This window comes from Chanodichthys erythropterus, chromosome 5, assembly GCF_024489055.1.
Source record: "Chanodichthys erythropterus isolate Z2021 chromosome 5, ASM2448905v1, whole genome shotgun sequence".
NCBI lineage: Eukaryota > Metazoa > Chordata > Actinopteri > Cypriniformes > Xenocyprididae > Chanodichthys > Chanodichthys erythropterus.
In genome coordinates, this window is record NC_090225.1 from 37,001,063 (window position 1) to 37,023,511 (window position 22,449).

Genomic DNA, 22,449 nt, shown 5'->3' on the forward strand with positions numbered 1-22,449 from the left:
AAAAAAAAAAAAAAAATTTAGTTACCACTTGTAGTACACTTGAACGCATCTTTCATACACCTTTAAATGTACTCATCAGACATAGGAAATACACTTATGAAGTACTTAAAATATAAGAATAATATATGATAAATATATACAAAACGCATTCATAATGTTTTAGGCAATAAATTCTAAATACATTTTGTATATATTCATTATATATTAGTCTTATATTTGAAATACATCATAAGTCTATTTTAAAAGTGTTTGAAAGATGGGTTCAAGTGTACTACAAGTGGTAACTAAATTTTTTTTTTTTTTTTTTAAATACAGAGATATTAGTATATTAAAAGCACACTTTAGATCAAATTCATGGTGTCTCAGAATAGCACAGTTAAGTACACTTAGGTGTTCTTAAGATGACCTTAAGAAGTACTAAAGAAGAGCTTTTAGTATATTAAAAAAAATAAGTGCATGGAAAAGAGCACTTTAAGTACATTATGGATAAAGTGTATTTTACTGCACTTTTTTCACCTGGGTAGACACTCCGACACTTTCCGTTTGCATTAAGTTTATTTTTATTACCACACTGGCAGATATTGACAATTTTACTTAAGTAAAATGCACTTAATTTATATTCCCCCAGAAAACAAGACTAAAAATCTTATATTATTTTCTTATATAAAAAAATCCATCTTAATTTAAGAATTTTTAGATATTTGTACTTGAAATAGGATGAAAAATACTCAGTACGAAAAGCATTTTTGCAGTGTGCAATTTAATTGCAATTTTGCAATTTAAATATCACTTGCACTTTAAAAAGGGTGAGGAGATCGAAGGAAACTGTGGGTTTACCGAAGAAAACCTGCTACCGACCAGGTTAGGTTCACAGAGTAAGTTACCATGGTAACTGACTCTGAGTAGAAGTTACCTCTCTTTCAAAAACGGGCTTGACTTACCCTGCTTTCTCGGGTTTGACATACCTCACTTTCTGAAACAGAAAACTCAGTTTCCCTCATTTCAGGGTTAACATACTCAGAGTTCTCACTTAACCTCCTTTCTGAAACGGGCCCCTGGACATTCCTCTCACTTGTGTTATCACCATTGCTCAATAAACCTGCTGTCATTTGTATCACTTACCTCTGTGTCCCTTGTCTATCTGCTGACAATTACATTTATTTATTAATATTTTATTTATTAACATTTTATTTAAATCAATTTTATAATTTTATAATTATAATTTTTGTTATAATTTTAATTTATATCTAAAATATTTTAAATCTAAATATTTAGTTTATATTCAGTTATATTACATTTAATCTATTTATTTATCTAGACTAAAATAATTATATTATATTTTAAATAATTTTATAAATATATACATTTATAAATATAATTAATATATTTAAATATTTTTTAATTTAAATTTTTAGCATTATTTTTAAAACTTTAATCTTTAAATCTATTTTTTTGTTTCTATTCAGTCACATTTAATCTTTTTTTTTATTATTTAGACTTGTATAATTTTTTTAATTTAATCACATCTTAAATCTAAATATTTTTATTTACTTTTTCCATAGACTCCCTAGTAACTTGAATAACAAATCCAAATATGTCGCTATGTTACCAGTTGGACCAAAGGAATTTGCTGTTGTAATGCATGCATTTCCCTGAAAAGTACTGATCCCTCTGAAAAATGCATCACAGGAGGAAGATCTAAATTTTAGGTATCAAGGGTAAAATATTTATTGGTGATACAAATATTTTACAAAAAAAAGAGTCTCAAATAACTACATTAAAAATATACTTAATAATATTATATACTTAAGTATATAATCCTCCAGCTAGCTTTTTCTGGACTTCTGTGTTTGGAGATATGAATTTGCCTAAAGCTTAGTGAACCATGGGTAAATTCCATATTAATAATAAAGTAAAAGGAGTCTCCTATATCCAGTAAAACATGTGCGGGAACATTTAAATTAGATATTTATTACTCTTGTAATTTATGTAAAGGTGAAAAGGATTTCTCATTTATTTTTCCATTGTATAAATACAAAAATATTTTGGATTGATGTAGAGCATTTAATTAAGAAATATTTTAACATACACATATACATATACATATATATATATATATATATATATATATATATATATATATATATATATATATATATATATATATATATATATATATATATATATATATATATATATATATAGGATTATTAGGAACACCATACTAATACTGTGTTTGACCCCCTTTCGCCTTCAGAACTGCCTTAATTCTACGTGGCATTGATTCAACAAGGTGCTGAAAGCATTCTTTAGAAACGTTGGCCCATATTGATAGGATACCATCTTGCAGTTGATGGAGATTTGTGGGATGCACATCCAGGGCACGAAGCTCCCATTCCACCACATTCCAAAGATGCTCTATTGGGTTGAGATCTGGTGACTGTGGGGGCCATTTTAGTACAGTGAACTCATTGTCATGTTCAAGAAACCAATTTGAAATGATTCAAGCTTTGTGACATGGTGCATTATCCTGCTGGAAGTAGCCATCACATGGTGGTCATAAAGGGATGGACATGGTCAGAAACAATGCTCAGGTAGGCCGTGGCATTTAAACGATGCCCAATTGGCACTAAGGGGCCTAAAGTGTGCCAAGAAAACATCCCCCACACCATTACACCACCACCACCAGCCTGCACAGTGGTAACAAGGCATGATGGATCCATGTTCTCATTCTGTTTACACCAAATTCTGACTCTACCATCTGAATGTCTCAACAGAAATCAGTCCAGGCAACATTTTTCCAGTCTTCAAGTGTCCAATTTTGGTGAGCTTGTGCAAACTGTAGCCTCTTTTTCCTATTTGTGGAGATGAGTGGTACCAGGTGGGGTCTTCTGCTGTTGCAGCCTATCCACCTCAAAGTTGTGCATGTTGTGGCTTCACAAATGCTTTGCTGCATACCTCAGTTGTAACGAGTAGTTATTTCAGTCAAAGTTGCTCTTCTATCAGCTTGAATCAGTCGGCCCATTCTCCTCTGACCTCTAGCATCAACAAGGCATTTTCGCCCACAGGACTGCCGCATACTGGATGTTTTTCCCTTTTCACACCATTCTTTGTAAACCCTAGAAATGGTTGTGCGTGAAAATCCCAGTAACTGAGCAGATTGTGAAATACTCAGACCAGCCCGTCTGGCACCAACAACCATGCCACGCTCAAAATTGCTTAAATCACCTTTTTTTCCCATTCTGACATTCAGTTTGGAGTTCAGGAGATTGTCTTGACCAGGACCACACCCCTAAATGCATTGAAGCAACTGCCATGTGATTGATTGGTTGATTAGATAAGTACATTAATGAGAAATTGAACAGGTGTTCCTAATAATCCTTCAGGTGAGTGTATATAGGTGCGTAGTGTTTCAAAGTAACTACTGGCCTGGCATCATATATATTTTTGTTAAATCATTTTCAGGTCCCTTTGACAACGTTGACATCTCTATGCGCAAAGGATGAACTTTTCAGTTTTTAGTTGTGTAAACATACCCTTATACTGTTCATTTCAGTCTGTTGTCATGCAATGTCTTTACCATTTTGAATGAATCTTTTGATTGAATGATTAAGTGACGAAGATTGAATGCTGTTTTTATTTTCTGTGATGATTGTAATAGTTCTGGTTAAAGAGACAGAAAGCATTAATAAATAGACTATTAAGAGTGAAATATGAGATAATATAACAGAGATAATAAGTTGCAGTTGCATTGCAAACAATGTTTTTGCCTTTTTTCTCATTTTTTCAAACTGTTTATTTGAAACGGGTTTCTGAATTTCAAAGGCCACCTCTGCTTGGGAGTTTTTCTGGTGTAATGTTGTACTACTTTTTTACCTTCTTGGTTAATTTCTCACGCAAAGGGTAATGGCAAAGTAAGCAAATTTGCTTCTGTTTAGTTAAGCATTTAAAATAATCTTTAATCTGGCACTTTTAAACCACTTTGTGGTGTTGTGTGCAGGAAGTTGCAGCCAACCAATCTAAATGTAGTAAACATCTGTGTTCATTTAAAAAAAAGTATTTGAAAGTGTAAAAGAGAGTTGATTTCATCCTAATTTCCAGACATTGTGAAGTCCAGGTGAGTAGATTATCTTTTTATTTGCGCTTTGCTTGTTAAACAAGCCTCAATTTCTTGAAAGTTGTTTTTTTTAAAAATTGAAACTATAGTTATATGTTTTCAGTGCATTAGTATTGTTTCCATGGACTGTTTAAAACCTTTAACTTGAGAAACTGCTGAGAAATTTTATATCTTATAAAATATACTGCTTTATATACTGTTGAGAAATGTTACATTTCCAACTAAAGCTGACAAAAAACAAAAAATACAATCTGTAACAAATAATTGCTTTTAAACTTTGTATATGAGCAAACATATCACAATGTTTAATGTTATAGAGATGATTCAGCTTTATTCAATAACACTTCATTTAATGTAGGAGAGATGGTTCTATTCTTGTGGGTGAGACCTTTTATAAGGCTTGTTTTTTTTTAGGGGTAGATAAATATATTGAGGTAAAATGGGGAAAATATAATGGCTTACAACTAAAAAAAAAAAAAATAATAATAAAATAAAAAAATAGTTGCTAATTGTGGAAAAACATAAGAGCACCATCAAGTGGCGATTTGGAAATATAACACAGAAAAACATTTTTTTCAAATGCATTCAGTTATTACATATGTTCATTTGAGACAAGCAATGCAGATCAATATGTCTGAAATCTGACATCCTTCATAACCTTACCCCCCTATACCTCTCAGTCCCGCTTCTTCCCTACATTCCTTACCGCCCACTTCATTCATCCATGGCTGCAATGTTAACTGTTCCTACAGAGCAGATTCAGCTGCTCTGCCCCACGAATTTGGAACTCTCTTCTCATATCCGTCAACTGGACTCTCTTCATCAATTCAAATCACTGCTTAAAACACATCTGTTTAGATTAGCATACTCTACATGATTCACATCTATTCATTTTTTATTTATTATTTCATTTGATTTTATTACCTGATTGTATTCGATTGTGGACTTGCATTGTTTTTTTCTCTACTTTGTTATGTAAGGTGTCCTTGGGTGTCTTGAAAGGTGCCATCAAATAAAATGTAGTATTATTATTATCTTGAGATGTTTTTTAAAGAGTGTGATAAAAATTATTTAGCTTAGACTTAGATATTGTTACATTAAGAGGTTTTACAACCATAGCTATATATATATATATATATATATATATATATATATATATATATATATATATATATATATATATATATATATATATATATATATATATAAGGTTTCAGATCCATATGACTACTGCCATATGAAACACTTATAAGCATATTTTAGAGCCAACGAACGAACACAGATCCAGATGTATATGATAGGAAATTGTCTACGAGATGTTGTTTGAGATACTGCTACACTATACTGAGAGTATGACGTCAGTTTCGTTGTTGTTGTTGTAGGTATCAGTATGGAAGGGTGTGTCCATTTTAAAAATTTATCAGCTTTGACATCACTGTGCTTCCCATGAGGCCTACCTGTGGGCTACACATGACAGAGATTATATTTTTTCGACTCAGTCCAAAATTTGGTGTCCAAAGATTTGCTTTGAAATTTAGTTTAATATCTAAACACTAGTATACAGAACATGTCTTGATTGTGCAATGCTCAGAAAGTAGTGATTGGGGGTTGGGCAACTTCTGTCCAAACTTGTTCACCTGGTTTTCACTGCATTCTTTGAGAAGTAGAAACAGCGTCTGTGTTGATGCCTAGTTTAATGACTTTACCTGTAACACTGAATGTCCCAATACTGATCGTATATGTGATTGTCATTTCTGTCAATAATTGGCATGACACATTAATCAAAAAAAAAAAAAAAAAAAAAAAAAAAAAAAGAGGTGTTTTAAATGCTACAAGAACTGATTGTGGCAATTCAGTGTGTACTTTATAAAAAAAGGAAATAAATAAATAAATATATATTATGCCATTCCTTTTCACCAACACCCTACCTCATTGTAATTTTAAACATTTTAATTAAAATGATAAACACTACAGTAGCTAAACATTATCATTCAAAATGGCAAGTAAAGTTGACTAATAATAATAATTTGAAAAAATAAACATCCTAATAGTTATAAAAACATTAACTGCGTGAAAGCATGTTAGTCACTTTGACAACTGTCAAAAGTGTCTATACTGTACATTGTCCCATTTGTCTTTGTAGGTCATAGCCCTCCTTGTCTGGTCAGGCATGATATTTTTTAGCTTGCTAACATGTAAATGAAAAGCTGGTATGTTTAGATACCAGTCCTATCATTCAAAATGTATTAACCACAATGATCATATTATCAAATCATAAGATATATATATATATATATATATATATATATATATATATATATATATATATATATATATATATATATATATTACCCTCAGGACAGTAATAATGGTCATGTATGATAATGATTCCACCAGAGTAGTAATTTCTAACTTAATTAAAAACTGATTGTGTTATACTCCCCACTTTCTCTTACTCTTATGTACACATTTAGGTTATTTTTAATATTTGGTGACAGTATTTTTTTATTAATTCAAATCCGTTTTTTTTAATTAAACATTCATTTTATGTTCTTAAATGATTTTAAAACTCAATGTTACTACATGTTTATATTTCTCTCTTTCCCTCTTATACATTATGAATCACAATTGTGTATGAAACGTAGGCTCAGTAGAAGCCTATTTTAAATTATATAAATTAACTTGCTTTGCTTTACGTCTGTAAGAGCAAGTGTGTTAGTCACCTTGTGATTGTTTCACTTCGGTAGCCTTTGTCATATGGGCTAACACCTTGCAGCAATGCTGCAGTTTCATCTGATAGGTATCAGAGTTTGCACGTGTTGAGTTTCAACCGAAAATCTTTGTTGGTGCTTTACATTTCCAAAATGGAGAAAGGAAGTTTTGCGTTCACTCTCGATGCGTCAAGTGGCCAAATATGGTCATGGGCGGAAAAAAGGTGAGTCTGTTTAGAGTTAATTCCGCCCACTTACACCTGACGTCTTCACTCAAACAGGTATACATAATTTGCCACCTGTTGCGCGTTTAGAACAGTCGTTTGGCGGGGTAGAGAGAGGATATCTACTGGATCTAATCTTTATAAAGCTCAAGAGTCTACAGAAAGCGGACTAACTCACTTGGTTGGATTTTGCTCGGTTTTTTTTCAAGCTTATCGGAGCTTTTTTGGTAAGAGAACCTCGGCGTTTTAGTGGTGAAAGATTAGTTAAATTGCGCATTCTGTATATTAACATAGGCCTACGCATCAGTACCTCGTACGGAGTGATTTATAACGCAGATACTGTTTGTTTCTGTTTTTCAGTTAACCACGATGAAGATTTTAATCGCCTTATTTGTTGTGATATTCGTGGATGTGGTCGCTTCCCAATGTAAGTAATTTTGTTTTATATTTAAAAGGCTTTAAAACGTACACCAGGAAGTGAATGAATAAATAGGATTAAATTGTTACAAATTGTTTAGTCCTTGTTAACAACTTGGTAGTTGGAAGGCAAACAAAACAAAGATCCTGGGTGTGGTTCAGTATGGGGGGAGGGGCAAACTCTACTACTTTCGGGTTATACATTTTAAATTTTTCCTATCTACCAAAAAGTTTGTTTTAAGCAAACTGTGTACTATGTTTTTCTTATTAATTTGTCACGAAATATTTATCTTAATCCAACAGGTCTTCAATGTAAGACTATGAAATGGGCAAAATGTGATGGAGACCCATGCGAGTGCACCCTTCCGTTAGCTGATACAACACCGCAGTCGATTGATTGTACTAAGTGTGAGTTTCTTTGAGTTTCTTTATACTCTTAAATTGGTTTTGATGAACTGTATTTGATGTCACTACTAAAGTGTTTAACCTGGGCTGTATTTATATAAAATAAAAAAAAACCTAGCCTGGTTCGCTGACTTGACTAGTTTCCCAGGCTGCTTTTTGATGGGTTTTGGAAACTTCACCTGGCTGAGCACCGACTTGCCTAGCTGAGAGAAACCAGAAGGTTTTAATCATCACTTCTCATTAGGCTGTTTTTTTTTTTTTTTTTTAAATTCTCCCTCCCCACAGTGATTCCCAAGTGCTTTCTCATGAAAGCGGAAATGTATCGTGCCAAGAAAAACCTGAGCACAAGATCAATTGGTGGGAAGCCAGTAGAGACCGCCTTTGTGGACAATGATGGCATCTATGACCCAGAGTGTGAGAATGATGGGAAGTTCAAGGCTATCCAGTGTAACAACACTGATGTGTGCTGGTGTGTCAACAGTGCTGGTGTACGTAGAAGTGACAAGGGTGACAAGAACATCAAGTGTGAGCCTGTGGAGACCTAGTGAGTGCACTTGTATAAGCAAAGCATGTTAACAGGACACTCTTCTAACACACCCAGTATGAGGTGTGGTCTGTATTGTACTATTTGTGGAAGGAAGCAAAACTTGATGGTCTGACAATGCTTTTTTTCTTTCTCTTCCCCCCCCCCGAACCAGTTGGGTTCGCCTGGAATTGAAGCATAAAGCAACAGCTGTATTTCTTGATGGTGACCAATTGAAGATGTATGTTACAATGGGTTTTTTAGGGTTTTGCTAGACCATGTGGAATATGAAGCTCTGCTTTTGTCTTTTGTTAATTTTATTTGTTTTTGCAGTGGGATTCAGAGGGCTATGCAGGAGCGTTACATGTTGGACCCGAAATCTGTGGAAAAGGTTGATGTTAAGGTAAGACATTTGCTGTTATGCCACTCAACTTGGCTGCTTGTGGTACAGAAGTTAACAAATCCCCCCCCCCCACTTTCATCCCCAGTATGACAAAGATGGCCGCCTCATTGTTGTGGATGTCATAAAGGCGAAGACAGACAGTGTTACTGACCTGTCCCGCATGAGTTATTACATGGAGAAGGATGTAAGACTCCTCATGACTTCTCTTATTTTTAATGCCTGGTTTTGTTTTGTAACTAGTATGAAATTCATCGGTCTTCCATAGGTCAAAGTTCTGCCCTTGTTTCACAATGACAAACAACTATTTGAGGTCCCTGTTGTTGGGGGAAATGTGACAATGGAGAGTATCCTGGTGTACTATGTAGATGAGAAGGCACCCACCTTCACCATGCAGAAGCTGACTGGTGGCATCATCGCTGTCATTGTGGTGGTCAGCTTGATTGTGCTTGCAGGACTTCTTGTTCTGGTATGTGTGATTGAGAGATATAGAGATATATATATATATCTCTATATTATATTTGTCATCTAACTGTTCCTCTTATTTCAGTTCTTCCTTGCACGGCGACAGAAGGCCCAGTACAGTAAAGCACAGGTTAGTTATTTACTTATCCAAACTGTGGTATTTCCCTGAAGGAAGCAAGCTTCTGTTTAACACGTTTCCTTCTCTTCTTGCAGGGCAGAGAGATGGAGACCATGTCTTAAAGCTATCAATGGCGTCCCATGTACTTGAATCTGACTCTGGGATGTGCCCCATGCTGATGCATAGACCTGTTGTGTACACTGCATGTGATACTTTCATATTGGGGAAATTGTCTGTTACATGCTGAGTACAGTTGTTTTTAAGTGTCACTGTTACGTTTTGCTATTTAACAAGGGCTCCTTTTCAATTGGATCAAATTTTTAACATTGTACAGTTTGACTTGAGTTTTTAATAAAATTTGTTAAATGTCATGCTTATTTATTCTTAAACCTACCATATTCCTTTTTATCTGCCATGACAATCTAAATGTAGTAAATCAAAACCCTTTAAATATGTATCGGTAAAGACAGTTCTACTTTTTTTTTTTTTTTTTTTTTTTTTTTCTCCCCTCTTTGTGACATGATTTGTTGGTACTTTTCAGCCCAGGGCAAGCTGAGCTGCACCCATTTGTCACATGAGATTCATCACAAAAGTAAACCTTACTCGGATCTTTAAGTCATGGCAACTTTAATGGGGCTGGTTCTAGACAACACTTGACACTGCGTTTAATTTGGGAAGGGTATCCATTTTGTGCTCTGTGACTGAGCCGTCCTTATGCATAGGCTATTAAGTCACTAAAAACCGTGCTGTGAATGGTAGAACCAGTGTTTCATAATTACAAATGACAAATACCAGTTTGCAATACCAAGTAGCATAATGAACTTTTTAACAGTTAAAAGTAGCTAGAAGATGGGAGTGGAAGCAAATAGTTTACAACTGGCAGTGCCTGCTCTTACTATAAGGTGTGTAATGCAAGGGTTTTAAATAATATGGCCTGAAGTGTCTAATTGTAGACCCCTTACATCCGCATTTGTACAAGGGTTATTTTCTTTCAGAATTTAGAACAAAGGGGTTGTTTATTAACCCAAAGCTGCTGACCGTTCAATTGCAGAGAAGGACTAATAATTAAACCCATGAGAGAGCCGTGCATTGAGCTTTTTGAAATACTGGTCAGACCTGTTGCTCAAGTTTCGGGCACAAAGTTCCTATATCATTGTGGTATGACTTATGCAAATGTCTGACTAACAAAGGCCAAAACCTCCTCTCACAAACCAGGAAGCAGTGTTTACTCAAATTCTGCTTTGAAGAGTCTGTCAGGCTTTAACATGGAACATTAATGAATGACCAGTGTATTAGTAATGAAAAGCTTTCCTACACTTGCTTAGTAGAAATGGCACATTACGAATAGCAAACACCTTGCCAAAGAAAGAGGTTGCAGCATGACAAGTGGCAAAAGTTTTTGTTTTAAAGATATCTGGCACTCCCTTGTTTTCAATTCTAGTCCCCTAGTATTTTTTTCCCAGAAGAGCTTCAAGCATTTGTTTCTCAAACTAGTTTAGACAGGTTTAGGTGGATCACATTTTACCATCCCCCAACCGTGCTCACACCTGAGTTGGGAGTCACATATAGACAGTCTGTGTTTCCATGGCAGAAAAGGAGGGATTAAATAACAAAGCCTGTCAGATGAGTGTGGGTCACAGTAGGGAGGGACATTTTCGTGAGGATGGTTCACTCCTCACCTGTGTTTCGGTTTACATTATCGACGATACTTAAAAGGCACACAATTTAGTTATAAGCAATACAATTTTGTTACATTATTGGCTTTAGAGTATGTAAGTTACCATCTTAAATAGTTTTCAAGTATCAGGTGTTTATCTACATTAGCATACTAGGTGACATTTGACTCGGCATTCCTGCTGTAAGAATAATATGAGTCATGGCTGGGGGACACAGATACCAATAAAAGGGTAGAGGATGACAAAACTTGTTTGTTTACACTGAATCGAAGGGCGAATTGTTCCAAGTAACATACCAAAGTAATTTTAAAAAAAATTGTTTTGATTCTGTGTAATGAAGTGAGGGAGTCTGCCAATAGGACAAAGCACAAAGAAAAACAGCCACCAAGTGGGAAGATGTGACATGGAAGAAATACCTGTTTTTTTAATTCCACTGGTTTGGGAAATAGCAGGAAGTGTGGCAACAAACAGAAACAAACATTTGGAATTATACAAAGCAAGTTTTTATAACCAGAATACTGATGAAGAGAAGCCAAACAATCATTCATGTCCTGTACAAAAAACATTTTAGATTACTCTCAAGAACTGTAGCTGACTTGTATTCCTGAGCAGTATATGCATTATATACAGTAGGAATGCTACCATTCATGTTTAGGGTCGGTACGATTTTTTTTTTTAATTTAATACTTTTATACAGAAAGAACACATTAAATTGATCAAAAGTGACAGTAAAGACATGTCACAAATAAAAGCTTTTAAACTTTCTATTCATTAAAGAATCCTGAAAAAATGTGTAATGGTTTCAACAACAACAAAAAGAAGCACAACTGTTTTAGCATTGAGAATAATAAGAAATGTTTCTTAAGCACCAAATCAGCATATTAGAATGATTTCTGTAGGATCATGTGACTGAAGACTGGAGTAATGATGCTGAAAATTCAGTTTGCCATCACAGGAATGAATTACCTTTTAAAATATATTTTATAAAATAAATCAAATATTCATTTTAAATTGTAATATTACACATTATTACGGTTTTTACTGTTTACTTTGATCAAATAAATGTGGCAGAGCAGAGACTTCTTTCATACGATATTGACCCCAAACTTTTGAATACTAGTGTATTAATATAACATGATGAATTTCTATTTTAAAACAGATCCAATTTTAGTTTTTGAGTAAGAACATTTATTTAAAATAGTTTAACAGATTTTATTTGATTCTGTCATGATGTATTAATTCTGTATGTTCTGGCGCTCGTTGTGTATTTGTGTGTGCAAAGTATTTTTCCCCTCGGGGCTTGCCATATATAGGTTTGGGGCATGCGCACTTTTTGGGTACTGGAGTGCTGCGGGTTTTTCACAAAAATATACATGTGTGGCAGAGAATAAAGTAAAAGAAAGTTCGGACGACTGTCGTTTATTGTTTTCTTATTTCCAAGTATTTTTAGGCGAACCCTGCACGAACGCTCGGTCACATTGGTGGCAGCGGTTTTGTTTTCTTTATTTGCTTTAACGTTACGTGGCTCAGTGTTACGGCATGTGTTTAACTAGTTAGTTTGCAGTTACAAGTTCTTAGCCAAGTTAACACGCGCGGGTTCAACGCGGCCATCATGTGGTTTAAAGACGAGAATGATTTTTATTCGAGACGGGACCGCGACAAGATCAACAGACACGTGAAAATCGAGCTACCGCCGCCGTTCTCCGGTGATGAGAAGCAGAGCTTTCTGTGCTGGACGCGGCAGTTTGAGGTCGCAGTCAGAGCGATCACAGAGGGAGACGGCACTGCGTCAGTTAATTATGAGCTGGTGAGGATTCTGCCAACACGTTTGGCCGGCGCGGCATTTCTTTTGTGGGACAGTCCCAACTAACCAAAATACGTGACTGTTACGTAACTGCAACGTAATTTGGTTACCAAACTTTCGTCGTGGCGACGTAACTAGTTACGTCGTGGCAACCGGAAAAGTGAAAGGTGCCTATACGTCGCCACAACGTAACTTTGTGACGTTGCTAGTTAGTACGTTAACTGCGACGTCGTGGCAACGTTGTGTATCAATAGTTGTGTGTTGGTCATCAGTTAATTCTTATATTTATTTATTTTTCTATGGGTGGACATGCAGTAGTTTAACCTATGTCCTCATTTGCCCAAACTAATGTAAAGGCTATTCCAACAGCTGTGAACGATGAATGCAGACTCGAAATGAATTCAATTAATTTATTTTTAAAAACACACAGAACATGAACAAAACTCCAAATAAAAATAATAAAATACACTCAAACTATAAATAAAAACATAGCCTACAGCGAAACATAAAATAAAAGCATTAAAGACGTTTTGCTCCCAGTATCATTAAAAACATGCTATGCTAACGTAACATTTTGCTAACATATATTTCAGACGATCAAGGAAATCACAGAGGTAAAAATATTAACAATAGTACTTAAAGTAGACTGTGGGTAATGTTACTTAACCAATCTGACGCAGTTGTTGAACTTTATTGCTAAAACTGACGAGAAACACGGAGAAATGTCGACGCTGTCCTCTCCAGCAGCTTGAATGTTTTCCCGGTTGCCATGGCAACTCTAACGGCCACCTGCACTAACGTAAACATAACAATAAAAAAGGTTTTGCATCTTTCCAAAGTTAACTTTATACATTTTTATAAAAGCCATTTATTCGTTGTCACCTCGGAAAAATAAATTCTTCTCTCAAAAAAATTTACTTTACACTCTTATCAACATACTGTGGGCGCTGTATGTCACGTCACTATATATAAAAAGCAGTCATCCATACTCTGATTTGGTGAAAAGAAACATTTTTTTTTCTTAAGGGACATTTCAGTCTTGTGTCTGACATTTAATTACACGTTTTATATTGCAAATTCTGGTAATAATAACATATAAAGAATGTGTAAATGATGGTAATGAAATTACGAGCACATGACGTTGCTGTTACGTTGCCAGTAAGTCATGGAATGACCATTATATTACGAATAGAGGACGTATCTGGAACGTCCTTGGTTATCTTGTAACGTTAGGAGAACGTACTGACGACGTTGTGATATGGTAATTTGATGGTAATATTATTACGGGCATACAACGTTGTAGTTACGTTACTAGTAAGTCATGGAATTACCAATATATTACGAATAGAGGACGTATCTGGAACGTTCTTGGTAATCTTATAACGTTAGGGGAACGTACTGACGACGTTGTGAGATGGTAATCTGAAGGTAATGAAATTACTGGCATGCGACGTCGTAGTTACGTTGTCAGTTAGTAAGTCATGACATTACCAAAAAATACGAATACATTACGTAACTGTTACGTCGTGTGTTAGCTGGGGTCTTCCTGCTACTGTTCAGGGTGATTATAAAACTGTGAAGGAAAGACTAAAAGAGGCTTTCGGGCAGAGGCAGTTTATGGATCGCTTCCGAGCCAGTTTATCAGCCCGCCCTCGTGCTCCGTGCGAAAGTTTGGAAGTGTATGCGGCAGAGATCAGCAGATTAGTGGACGAGGCTTTTCCCGAGTATGGCGACAAGGCCCAAAGAGAAGAAAAGTTTTGTTGTTTCTTGGCTGGTCTGGATCCTGTGCTCAGGGCTAAATGTCATGAACAAGGAGCAACTGATTTGGAGGAGGCAGTGATAATCGCAGGTCGGTGTGAAAATGCCAGAGACTCGATAAAGACTGATTACATGCCTGTTAATGCTGCCTACGGTAATAATGATGGAGGAGCAGTGGCTGCTGTTCACTCTGTGACTGATAATGGAGGGTTATACAGAGCAATGGATAGATTAACAGAAGAAATGAGAGACATGAGGATGGAACTGATGCGCTTGGGTGACGAAAACCAAAGACTGAAAGCAAGAGCGAGTCCTAGAGCTATGGGTGAGTGGAGTGGAGATCACTCTCAGTCTAGTGGAATGTGCCAGTGTGTCTGCGGGGGTCGTGGATGCCAGTCACGTGTCTTTGCCGCGCAGAGGGGTCGTTCACCTGAGAAAAAATATTTCCAACGGCATGATGAGCACACATCAGGTATGGATGATCGTAGTTATAAAGACTCATACTCTGCTCGGTCCCCTGCTAAACGCAGCCCTAGCCCCAGTCCTCGCAGATGGAACAGCTATGAGAATGACTCCAGAAAGCGGGGTGTGCGTTTCATGTCTCCTGGCGGAGCAGAGCGCCGCAATGTGCCGGGAAACGGATTTTAGCTGATGTTGCGGCCCAAACACCAGCTATGCTGCCTGTGGGCCCTGAAATGGACAATGTTGATGATGGTGACCCCATTTCAAAAGACATTAATGTGATTGCGGATGCTGGCCGGAATGTGCTAGTGTCATATGTGAGAGGAGTGATTGAAGGTGTGGAGGTGCAGATGTTAGTCGACTCTGGTTCCAGTGTATCTCTCATAAGTGCAGACTTCCATATGTCAGTTCCAACACTTCGTAATCGTCCACTGAAAAAAGACTATGTGTCAGCCCATGCTGTGAATGGGCAAATGCTAGATACATGCTGCCACGACTCAGCACCCAGCTGAAATGTTATAGTGATGGTGCCCAGTGTATTTCATGTGCTAAGAGAAACCACACAGACTGTGTTGCTGGGCTGGGATTTTCTGTTAAAAAATCATGCTTTGATGGATCTCAGCCATGCTAAGCTACAACTGTGGGACATTTCAGTTCCTCTCCTTACCAGCAAAGATTTCATTCTGATGTGCTGTAATGTGTCGCTGGCCACCGCTATGAACTTGCCACCCCTCAGTGAGTCAGTTGTGGCAGTTAAAGTGTGTTCACCCAATGCAGCCCATTTGGCGAGTGACTTTGTTGGCTATCTGGAACCCAATGTGGCAGATTCTTCCGGCCTAGTGGTTGCTCACACAGTGGCCACGGTTCACAATGGACTGACCAAAGCTCGGATTTTGAATCCTACTGGACAGGACATTTCATTGAAACAAGGTATGCACCTAGGTGAGTTTTACTCAGTTGATGACTCTGATGTTCAGCTGTTTCATGTTCCAGCTGATATAACTACAGCAACCATTTCTGGTGTGACGCCTCCAGTGTCGCTGGATGAGTCACCTATTTCTGAATCTGAGAGAGCTGCGCTTTCAGCATTGCTGTTGGAATTCAATGACATCTTCAGCTCCTCCAAACGGAATTCTGGTAGATGTACGCTAGTGAAACATCACATTAGAACTGGTGAGCAGACTCCCATCAAACAGCGTGCATATCGTGCATCCCCTGAAAAACGTGCTGAAATAGAGAAACAAGTGGCTGGCCTGTTAGCGGATGGCATCATTGAGGAGAGCTGTAGTCCCTGGGCGTCACCAGTTGTTTTGGTGAAAAAGAAGTGTGGCAAATGGCGTTTTTGTGTAGACGCTTAAACAGTGTGACTATTAAAGACTCTCATCCTCTACCCCGTGTGGATGACACACTGGACGCGTTAGCAGGCGCAGTGTGGTTCAGCACACTAGATTTCTCTAACGGTTACTGGCAGGTGGAAGTTGCTGAGGAAGACCGTGAAAAGACAGCCTTTACGACAGGACAGGGCCTCTATCAGTGGCGGTCCATGCCGATGGGCCTATCCAACGCCCCTGCCACGTTTCAGCGTTTGATGGAGCTGGTCCTCAGGGGGCTCCCGTGGCACATCTGCATGGTATATCTCGATGACATTTTGATTTATAGCAAAACATTTGAAGAGCACCTGTCAAGTCTGAAAGAGGTGTTTTTGAGAATCCAATCTGCTGGTTTGAGACTGAATCCAAGCAAATGTCACTTTGCCAGAGATCACGTGGTCTTTCTGGGCCATGTCGTTTCTAAAAAAGGTCTTCAGCCTGATCCAAAGAACACGGAGAAAGTCTTAAACTGGCCTATTCCCCGTTCTCCTTCTGAGGTGAGAGCCTTTGTGGGACTGTGTTCCTATTACAGACGTTTCGTCAAGGATTTCTCTAAACTCGCTGCTCCACTAAATCAACACGTGCCCTTTCTGTGGACAGCTGAGTGTGACAAATCATTTAACCTTTTGAAGAATGTGTTGTCATCCGATCCTGTGGTAATATTGCCTGACTTCAGCATGCCATTTAAAATCTACACTGATGCATCCAACTTGGCCGTTGGTGCAGTTCTCGCCCAGGACAGAGATGGACTGGAGCATGTGGTCGCGTACGCCAGCCGGGCATTGAATTCCACTCAGAAACGTTGGTCCACATTCGATCGTGAGTTGTGGGCTATTGTGTGGGCAGTGAGGGAATTCAAGCATTACATTGGACTTGCCTCGTTTACCATTATCACAGATCATCGACCACTCTTAGCACTTCGGCGTTTGTCCATTGATGATGATCCAACAGGAAGAAGAGGGAGATGGATTCTGGAGCTTGATCCATTGAATGGGGTCATTGTGCACAAAGATGGAAAACAGCACAAGAATGCTGATGCGCTTTCTTGCCGCCCTGATACACCTGGCCCTAGCGAGGCAGAGGCCAGTGTTGTGGGGGTACTGGAAGTGTATGTGGTGAGTTCTACTCAAAAAGACTACATTCAATGTTCATCTCAAGTCACTGATTCGGCAGGAGATGCGACTGTTGAGGACTCACTTGACAATTCAGACAGTATGTCTTCCGTGAGTGCTTTGTCTCACAGCTTATCAGATGTTAGGGCAATGCAGCAGGCTGATCCCGATATTGAGTCTGTTTTGAGTTGGGTGATGCAATCTCAAAGACAATCCAGGAGAAAATTACAAGGGGCTTCTCAAGTGTTTACGGAAGCTTTGGACGGAATTTAACCGTCTCTCTATCAGAGATGGACTGTTATGCCGCACAGTTTTCTGTCCCCTCACAAGTAGCCCTGTAGTCCAAATGGTTGTTCCCTCTGCTTTAATATCTGATATTCTTTTGCAGCTGCATGGGGCCCCAGCTTCTGCCCATTTCTCTTCTGAACGTGTGTGGGAACGTGCGAGACAATTTTGTTACTGGCCTTCCATGCACAGGGACATCAAAGCATGGTGTGAGCAGTGCAAAGCATGTCAAACGTGACGCGGTCCGATTACAACACAATGTGCACCTATGGGTGGGTCCCAGTCAGTGCGGCCATTTGAAAGAGTGGCTATGGACATTTTAGAGCTGCCTGTGACTTCAAAAGGCAACCGGTATGTGCTGGTTGTCGAGGACTATTTCACAAAATTTGTCAATTTGTATGCTTTGCATAATTAGTCAGCACAGACAGTGGCTCGTTGTCTGTTTGAGGACTATGTTCTGATTCACGGCGTTCCAGAGCCTTTACATTCAGACCAGGGTCGTCAGTTTGAGGCAGATGTGGTTCAGAATCTCTGTCATCTGCTGAACATTAAAAAGACACGCACCACTTCCTATAATCCAAAGTCGGATGGTATGGTTGAGCGCTTTAATCGGACTTTGATTGATCAACTAGCTAAGACTCTTTTGACCTGTAGAGGGGAATGGGATGATTATGTGAAGCATGTGGCTTTTGCTTACAACACAACGACTCACTCCACCACTCGTTTCACACCTTACTTCTTGACCCACGGTCGGGAAGCACGAGTCCCTGCTGATGTACTGTTACCCACTCGTGCTCTTGACTCTCAGATGTCAGCATCTCATGCTGAGTTTGTTTCCTCGTTGCTGACTAAACTGAACTCCGCCTTTAGCAGTGCAAGGATGCATGGTGACGCAGCTCACGACCGTCAAAAACTATACCATGATGTTGGCTTACGTCACCAGCCTTATGATGTAGGTGCCATGGTGTGGCTCCACAACCCAGTGGAGAGCCGCATGAAGCTGGCACCCCACTGGAAGGGACCTTATAAAATTGCACAGGTCATGGACTCAGGTGGGGAACAAGGACTGACTTACAGGATTGAAAATCCTTTTGACTCTGGTGAAAGGCTGCAGGTAGTACACTATAATAGGTTGCGGCCTTACACCTTACCTGTGTCTCCTCTGTCACAGAACCGGACACTGTCTGATGCTCAGGACTCACAGCCCGAGTCTCTTCCCCTGGAGTCAGGAGTTTCTGGGGGAGAGGTGTGTGTTCCTCCACAGGTGGATCGTAGTGTGTTGTCTGACCCACCGTGTTCAGTTAAGGGGTCTGTACCAGACATGAGTAGAACTGGGAGGGTTCGTAGACCTCCTAGTCATTTAAATGATTTTGTTTTGTTTTGAAGGGCTGTTTTTCTCTGTGAATAAGAATTTGTTCTATTGCTGAGCATGTTATTGCTGGGAAAACAAGGGAAAAGACAAAAGTGCTTTGTACTCTGTTTCGTTGTTCACAGCTGTGAATGTTGTTATTCTGATACATAAACGGGGATGTTTATTTTTTTGAGGGGGGGACGTATGTAACAGATTTTATTTGATTCTGTCATGATGTATTAATTCTGTATGTTCTGGCGCTCGTTGTGTATTTGTGTGTGCAAAGTATTTTTCCCCTCGGAGCTTGCCGTATATAGGTTTGGGGCATGCACACTTTTTGGGTACTGGAGTGCCGCGGGTTTTTCAGAAAAATATACATGTGTGGCAGAGAATAAAGTAAAAGAAAGTTCGGACGACTGTCATTTATTGTTTTCTTATTTCCAAGTATTTTTAGGCGAACCCTGCACGAACGCTCGGTCACAATAGCATAATAGATCATATTTAAAGGGGGGTTACATGGTTTTTTTCTAGGCTTGATTGTATTTTGGGGGCACAGTTTAACATGTCTTAATGCTTCGTTTTTTTTAAAATGCTGTATTTTTCATATATTTTATCTTAATTCTACACCTCTGTTTCCACTGTCATATGAACGGCTCGTTTGACTTCCTGCTTCTATGAAGCCACTCCCTCCGACATACGCAATGTGCTCAGATTGGTCAGCAGGTTGGTAACTGGCCCAGTCTGTCGTGATTCGCTGAAGCGTCCGGAAACGCCACGCCCCTTACCATTCGTAGTTATGCGCTTAGGTGGAAAGTAAATAATAGCGCCTACATTGCTGTATCAAATTGAGCCGAATCAGACCCAGATGAAGAAGAAAAAGTAGAACCTCTGCAATCGCGGCTTTTGAAGGATGTTTATGAATGGTATTTCATTTAGTATTTGTGTCAAAGTGTTTAGATAAGCTGTCACTGCTGTTTGTTAGCTTTCATTATACAGTTTTATCCTGATTAAAGCTTTCCTGTAGTAAATGCATGCCTGAGTAGTGCATTTTTGTAAAGGTAGCGTTTAATTTATAGCATGAACAACTGTTTGTCTATGAACATAGAAGTTTGTTGGTGTTTGTTGCACTAGAATTTAGCTAACTGGCTAGCAAAAACGAGTTGCTCTTTGTATATGTCCTAGATGCATTAAAAATAGCAACAGAACTATAACATTACGTTTAAAAGACAAACAATAAAACGTACTTACAGTTTGGGGCTGATAAACAGCAGCTTTTAAAGTGGGAACTGCTTCATCTTTCAGTAAAAGTCTTTGTGTAAATCCAGCATTAAACTCGTGTAGATTCAGGAATCTGTCTTCAGCACCGCATCCAGTGTAGAAAATATCACAGATAATAATGGGTTCTATATCTTTTGATGCGTCGCGTCGCACAGCTCGCGTTCGGTGTAAACAACTCTTCCGCTTTCATTATGCTGCGCCACATGGCCTCGCCCACTTTGTTGCGTGTTCCCGGGGGCAGTGTTTATGTTAATAGCAAGGGTTTATGATGTCACCAACCCGGGAAGAAGCTCGTTGTAGTCCAAACCACCCGTTTTTGTAGGCAATAAAATGCCATAACTTTAAAAGACAATATCTCTGTGTGCATTGAACTTTCAGCGCTGTAACTTTGCAGATACTGTTTATGCTCAAGCAGCAACATTACACACTAACTAAAGTTAAAAAAGTGAAATCGCATGCAACCCCCCCTTTAAAGAAAATACACTTTAGAAATAAATAAATACAATTTACCATGACTATCTATCAAAGTGTCCCTTGTTCAATGATGAAATGCTTTGGCTTATATTTATTTGGCTATATATAATTTTCTTTGGCTTTATGGTATTTTTAGGAACCTTCCAGTTTATGAATCTCACGCACCTTGTTCAGTAAACGGTACATTCTCTCTAAAATACTGCACCTATCCTATGACTTTATGCAGGCTTCCTTCAAAAAAAACCAACAACACGTCTTTTGTCTTAATACACTTCCTGTTGTATCGTAATCCTTACATTCTCTCGCTGCAAGTTTAAACATGCAAAAATGCAGCGAGGATACATAACTGTAGTATTACTCATTCTGCAAAAAAAAATTTACTTCCAGTTTCATTTGAGTAAACTCCAGCAAGCCAACATATCTCTGAACAATGTATAGCCCAGTGGTTCCCAACCACATTCCTGGAGTACCCCCAACACTGCACATTTTGCATGTCTCCTTGATCAAGCACACCTGAATCAAGTCATCAATTCATTAGCAGAGACTCCAAGACCAGAAATGGGTGTGTCAGACAAAGGAGACATGGAAAATGTGCAGTGTTGGGGGTACTCCAGGAATGTGGTTGGGAACCACTGGTATAGCCTACATATACCTTTTGCGTGTAAGGAAATGTGTTTAGTTAGTATTTTGGGTTTATATATTCCTTTGAAATAAGATTGTTGCTAGAGCCTGAAAAGTAGAAAATGTTTTTTTCACACTGAATTCCATACACAGATGTAGAAGTATTAGAATACCATGTTGGCATGACAAAAGTCCACTTAGGTGAATCTCATGAAACTTGTCAAAGAAAAGTTCTGGCCATATTTCATCCCAAAGTCATTTTTAAATTTTGCACAAGGAGGTAAAAAGATTATTTGCTTCTTTGACATTTTTTTTCATGAAAATTATGTACATTTCCATGCAAAGTTGCATTACTGATTGAAGATCGGATTGGATTAAAAAAACAACACTATACAAAAACAGTTTAAATTATCTGTTTTAAATAGCTTATATATATATATATATATATATATATATATTAGTAATGAGAACATAATTAACATTGAGAGTAATATGAATTACAAAAAAATATCAAAAATACAATATCAGGAAAAAATGTTAATGAAAATCTGGGGCAAAATGTCATAAAAAATAATGTTAGGCTTAATTTTCACATGCAAATTACTATTTTTTTTTTATTATTTTGGAGTGAAACATGACCTGGACATGTTCATGAGATCTCACCCATTTTTATGTTGAGGACTATTGTGAACCATGTCACCCTCAGCTCTCCAACAGATTAATTAAATATTAGATGATTAAAGGAAATGTCTCTTATTTAATTTCCATATTCCCTTTGATGTAAATCAGTACAATGTAAAGATGGTTTTGGCACTAGCTTACAACCTACTAATGAAGAGAGTGGACTGAGACATATGACATGATCCACCAGTGATATA

General features: G+C 37.9%; 1 protein-coding gene across 1 annotated transcript; it reads left to right on the forward strand.

The window, feature by feature from the left end:
- The first annotated feature begins 7,119 nt into the window (after positions 1 to 7,119).
- Positions 7,120 to 9,726, forward strand: epcam (epithelial cell adhesion molecule). Its single transcript, XM_067385547.1, has 10 exons — positions 7,120 to 7,279; positions 7,413 to 7,479; positions 7,773 to 7,877; positions 8,160 to 8,418; positions 8,573 to 8,638; positions 8,731 to 8,800; positions 8,886 to 8,984; positions 9,066 to 9,266; positions 9,348 to 9,392; positions 9,476 to 9,726. The coding sequence occupies exons 2-10, from the start codon at positions 7,422 to 7,424 to the stop codon at positions 9,500 to 9,502; spliced, it is 930 nt and encodes a 309-aa protein (XP_067241648.1). The 5' UTR covers positions 7,120 to 7,279; positions 7,413 to 7,421; the 3' UTR covers positions 9,503 to 9,726.
- The last annotated feature ends 12,723 nt before the right edge of the window (positions 9,727 to 22,449 follow it).

Excerpts from the sequence above, each read along its gene's own strand:
- epcam (XM_067385547.1), top strand. The coding sequence starts at position 7,422 with ATGAAGATTTTAATCGCCTTATTTGTTGTGATATTCGTGGATGTGGTC. Across the intron at positions 7,480-7,772 it reads GGATGTGGTCGCTTCCCAAT|GTCTTCAATGTAAGACTATG; the intron begins GTAAGTAATTTT and ends TTAATCCAACAG. Across the intron at positions 9,267-9,347 it reads TTGCAGGACTTCTTGTTCTG|TTCTTCCTTGCACGGCGACA; the intron begins GTATGTGTGATT and ends CTCTTATTTCAG.